General features: G+C 46.1%; 1 protein-coding gene across 1 annotated transcript in view; it reads left to right on the top strand.

Moving 5' to 3' along the window:
- Nucleotides 1-49: 49 nt before the first annotated feature.
- The window catches only part of LOC103395439 (connector enhancer of kinase suppressor of ras 2-like), a 24,624-nt gene continuing 19,043 nt past the window's right edge, over nucleotides 50-5,630 (top strand). The window contains 3 exon segments of the mRNA XM_025065855.1: nucleotides 50-586; nucleotides 4,852-5,015; nucleotides 5,400-5,403. Of these exon segments, the coding sequence (XP_024921623.1) occupies nucleotides 523-586; nucleotides 4,852-5,015; nucleotides 5,400-5,403 (232 nt within the window). The 5' untranslated portion in view covers nucleotides 50-522.

Below are 5,630 nucleotides of genomic sequence, written 5' to 3'. Positions count from 1 at the left end.
CCGCCTCACGTGGGGCATTTCTCACCCCTCATACAGAGTCACCCCTCATGCTGAGGACTGTGACTCCATGTCTATGTATGAGGGAGGGAGGGAGGGAGGATGCTCAGAGTGCGGCCAGCCTCTCCAGACAGCGGTATGACCGTCAGTCTCTTCTGCTGCGCTGTGGACGGAACACGGGGATGTGTTCGTCAGGAGGGTGGTTGGACAGCAGCAGCAGCAGCAGCAGCAGCATCGACAGCAGCAGCAGCATCATCAGCACCATCATCACCATCATCATCATCACTGCCACCGAGCCTGGCGTTAATGACAAGGATTCTTTAACGCAAACCAAGTGCACAGGAATGTGCACAAGTCTGCGGGGCTGCGCTCCGACGTCGTAAAGCGACATTTTGGATTCGTCTCTTTTTTTGTGGTTGTTTGTAAACACACAAACCCACGTACATTTTTTTTATTATTTATTTACGTTTTATCTGTGCGTGGGTGGAGGGAGTGATTGTCTTTGGAACAATTCAAACTTCTACCATGGCACTGGTGATGGAGCCCGTGAGCAAGTGGAGCTCTGGTCAAGTGGTGGAGTGGATGAAAGGTGAGGCTGCACACACACACACACACACACACACACTGCTGGTGTGCAGTGTATCGCGCTCCAGTGCGTTTCAACACTGGAGATGCCAACAGACAACAAAACACCTGCTGAGCCCCGGGTGTTCGCCTCCTCACTCGTCTCCTAAAGCCTTATTTATCACTGCCTTAAATCATCTCGTCGACCCCTTCCTTCCTCCCCCCCCCCCCCCCCATCAGAGCAGGCAGCATCAACGTGGAGACGACTTGTCTTCACACACTAACATCTGATTTCCCTCCCAGAGCCTGAAAACACCCAGGAAACACAAGACGCTGTAAAACCTCTATTGTGTCCTGCAGTCGGTGCTGTTAACTCACGGCGGTCTGCCTCCTGTTTGGGATCCGACAAAACACAGTGGAGATCCAGACAAATATTTAGTTTTTATTCCCCCCCAGATCCGCATTAACGACCTGTTCCAAGTTGGAAGTTCCCTGACCGTCTATGCAACACAGACAATAAGATCTTCTAGTTTCAATTTATTCACAATTCACTGTCTTAGTGTGAAACCTGAGCCTCTTTAGTTGAACACGACGCCACTGAAACCTGAGCCTCTTTAGTTGAACATGACGCCACTGTACTGGTAGGAATTGAAGAAAGGCACAGTTTTTGTTTTTTTATAGCCACCTGCTGTCACCTAGTGGACGAGTATTAAATTGTTTTGCCCAATGATGCTCTATAGAGGAATTACAGTAAATAAATAGTACATTTTAGGCAAATTAGGAGCAAGATATTTGTAATGACAAATAACAAAAGCTGATTGGTTAACAGAAAAAGCAGTGATATAATTCTATTATTCTTTGTGACCCTAACAATGTGTGAATTTACAGAAACGGTTTATGAACAAACAGCACATGCTCCACACCCCCACCCCCTGCAGGGGGTGCTCTAAAGGCAATTTTGATGCCCTGGTACAATATAGTTGTTTATTTATTTCAATAATACGATAATATTACAATGTAGCTTTGCAGACTTTTGATTGGCTGAATGAACTTGTCAATGTCTAGGTAATAATCTTTGGACATTTTTATTTATTTTCTGATCACCTTGCAGAGATTTCCATTTTCTAAATGTTTTTGTGACATGTTGGTTCTGGTGGTGATGGTCCCTGACGATGGTGCCGTCCCAGCTGCAGCGCAGGGATTAATGCACAGCTGTTACAGAGAATTTATGGTCCGTACGTTTGGAGGAGTTTTCCTGAGCTGTGCTGTGTGTCGGTGAAGGCAGCGTGTCGTCATGACGAATGTGCTGAACACCAGAGGAAATGTTGACCTCAGTGGGGGGCGCTGTCCACAGCTGTGTGTTTTTACATCTTGACTAAAATTGCTCCTGTAGCTGCTGTTATCGTGTGTGTGTGTGTGTTTTGTTTGGCTGAGCCACGTGCTCACGTGTCAGGCCGGCAGCCCTTCAGAGATGCTCCAGATGAAATGTACACAGAGATATTTACTGCCTCAACACACACACACACACACACACACACACACACACACATGAGTCATGGTAATTCCACCCTGCGGGCTGCTCTTCTGTTGATTCAGACCTGTATGATTGCAGAGGTTCAATTGCTCCTGAATCTAACGGTGCTTTGGAAACAACAAACGCTCCCCGGCGGACGTTTGCCGTCTTCCTCCTCAGTGGAGCTACAGAGGGAGTGATGGATGGATGGGTGGATGGATGGGTGGATGTGGAGAGAGGAGCCAAGACAGAACGGCCACACTGATTAAGAGGAGATTTAGGATGTGTAAATAAGCCTGTAGCTGGAGCAGGAGGCGGGGGTAATAAATGTTCCGTCGGAGCCGCGGCTCCTCGGTGCCCCACATCTGAAGTGGAGCAGCGGAGCTGTTTCCTGTGCCCTCGGCCCAGTAATGGGAATTTAAAGTGAGGGGCAGAGTGGCACTGAGGGACAGCGAGGAAGAAAGAGCAGAGAGACAGAAAGGGAGGGGGAGGAAAGGGGGGAGGAGGGGGTGGTGGTGGCCTGAGAGCTCCTAAGGAATGGCAGCGTTTAGCCCGTAGCATTCACGCTGTCCATTATTAGCATAGAGCTCCGTGATGTCACCAGAGGCCAAACAGGGGCCCCGTGACCCCTCGGTGGAGTCGCGGTGCGGCTCCACATCCCCCCCAGTCTGGGTTTTGTGTGAGCTTTATTCCCAGCTGCAACAAAAGAAGCTTCAAAGAAAAGAGAAAAGAATCTCAGTTCCCACTGGAAATGTGTGTGTGTGTGTGTGGACAAAGTGCACAGTCGCTGAGAAAACACACGTTTTGGAGCCAGTGTTTGGTTTTCATCTCCTTTCATTCCTTGACACTTGTTATTGCAGTTTTTTTCGTTTCATTTCTTCGTCAATAAAAAGTCAGACCAGTAGAAATCCATTATAAAGAATATCTGGCCTCTCGTCACATTAGCAGCAGATTATCTGGGTTAGAGACTAGACCTTTAATGTGTGTGTGTGTGTGTGTGCGCTGCTCCATATAATCCAGTGAGTGATCAGTGCAGCAGCTCTGGTCGGAGGAGGAGAGGCGAAATACAAGTAGTAAAGTTAATTAAACGTTAAAGTTTTTATCATTCCTAACTGAGGGGAAGTGGAGGACAAACAGTGGACGACGACTGCAGGGCTGCAGAAATTGAGTTTGTTATTTTTATCCTCCCTGAAAATTATTTTTTCCATCACGATAAGGGAAAGCAGAACTTTTTTTTTTCAAATTTCCAGACTTTTGAGACTTTATTTCAGCTTCATTTCTTTTTCTTTAAGGCCTTAATAGGAAATGAGATAAATACAATAAAACACAGAGGAAAGAATATTCAGTTATATGTATATATATTTATATATATATACTAATGGTATTGTCATAAATATTGATTTTATAACAGGATGTTTTACCTGTCAATCACACACGGTGACCGCCCACCTGTTACACCCCACACGTCATTTCCTGTAAATTCTAGGGAATCAGAGATTTTCTTTTTTTTTAAATGACAGCAGTGACTGTTGACTTTTCATTTCCCTTCACACACACTAAAGCTGAAAAAAAAAAAGCTAAAACTAAAGCTGTTCTGAAGCTACTTTCACTGACGGAAGTGACTGCCGTTGTTCTTTTCTTACACACACAGTTCGCGGTTCTCTGCCGGGGCCGCTGCTGCCGCCGCTACCCCGTCTGGAGGGGGAGAGCTCCGTGTCCTCTCCTCACTTCTTCCCTCGGTGTCGTCCTGTGGTCAGGGGGAGTCTCTGCCAAAACCTGCCTTCACAGTTTCTATGGCAACGCAGTGAAAAATACTTCATTGATGTAATGAGTCTCAATTAACTTGGTAAAAGGGGACCGATTAGTTAAGGCTGCAGATTTGATGCGCAGCCATGAAGCTCCTCATGTGTCCTCGTTGCACCGCGAAGCTGCCGGATGAACCCGCCGTGAATGTTTGATCAGGTTAAACACAGGAGCGAGTCACATGTGGACGACTGGGCCAGAGCAGCAGGGAGATGAGATGGGCAAAGCTGACCCCCTCCCTCCCTCCCTCTCTCCCTCTGTCTCCCCCACCTCCCTTTTGCGTCTCCGTCTTTTTCTGTCGCTCAAACTGAACGACTTTTGGCTCTGGTTCTCCTCGGTCAAAAGGCGTCCAGTGACCCTCACAGCCCCCTGGTCACCTTAGCTTCGACGGTATATATATATATTTGGTATGTCCAAAATTAAGTTTTTGCCGATATCCGATAAATGTATGAGATTAGATTAATAATATGAGCTGCAATGCTGCCACCTAGTGATTCTCACTTTCATATACAGCCTTTTTTTCTACAAAACTATTTTAAGGACACATCATTTGGCGAAAACCAGACATTGCGTTATCGGGTTTTTCATTATCGGAGGAACGATTCATACATATATTACACCATTATGCTAATATCGGGCTGATATTATCAGAAGTTCCTTTTATATTATATATATATATACAAATATATATATTCCCACAATTGTATCTGTTAACTAATGTGATTTTCAGCATTAAAATAGTTAATAGTGTTTGGTGTTGATGTCGGTTTCTCCTCTGATCCGAACCACTTCACACATCGGACTTTACAGAACGCAACCTGTGCTCACACTTCTTTTTCCAGGATTGAGAGCATTGATGCTAATGAGTGGTTTACAAAGAGACATTTAAAAATGTGTGATGCCACCAAAGAAGTCCGTTCTCACCTTGGTGCCTACTTTAGAGTTCTCTCTCTCACTCTGTGCCGTCCTCTCAGGCCTGGACGACTGCCTGCAGCAGTACATCAAGACGTTCGAGAAGGAGAACGTGGGCGGAGACCAGCTGCTGCGGATCACTCACCAGGAGCTGGAGGATTTGGGAGTGTCCAGGATCGGCCACCAGGAGCTGGTACTGGAGGCTGTGGACCTGCTCTGTGCACTGGTGAGTCCACGTCCTGCCTCACCTGAAGGTCACGTTCACGGCCGTCACTGGAAAAACCACTGAGGTCAATGTGGTGCCTTCACAGACGGTGGGATAAAATCACATTTGTATTTCCCTCCTGATTATACTCCGATAACAAGGAGTTTGTACTTGATAACGAGTATAAGGTGTAACTGTGAACTTTATGGTTAAAGTTATTTGTATTGTCGTAGACAAATGACCATCGAAGGACCTTTGTTCTTCAGAGGATTCCCAGATCACAGGCTGATTGTTTAATCTGCTCTTTTTATACTCATGACATTTTAAAACACTCCATTTTGAGGAAAAAAAAAGTATTGTTTTAATTAATACCACTTAACGCGCTGTAATTGGCTTCCTCTCCAGAACTGTTTTTTTTTTTGGTTCCTTCAAAGAACAATACACAGCATGAAAAACCAATTTGGTTCTTTTATGTTCAAGTCCTGAGTGGTAACAAAAGAGAGGAGCAGTGAAGAGAGCTGTTAGACCGAGGGGAGAAAATAAAAGAGGAAAGATGAATGAGGAGCAGGAGTGAGGATGGGGAAGGAGGAGGGGTGGGGGGGGGCAAGGGGGGGGGGGACCGTTGGAGGTCAGCAG

Source organism: Cynoglossus semilaevis, chromosome 19, assembly GCF_000523025.1.
Source record: "Cynoglossus semilaevis isolate Cse_v1.0 chromosome 19, Cse_v1.0, whole genome shotgun sequence".
NCBI classification, from domain to species: Eukaryota; Metazoa; Chordata; class Actinopteri; order Pleuronectiformes; family Cynoglossidae; genus Cynoglossus; species Cynoglossus semilaevis.
This window is presented reverse-complemented; position numbering and strand designations above follow the sequence as displayed.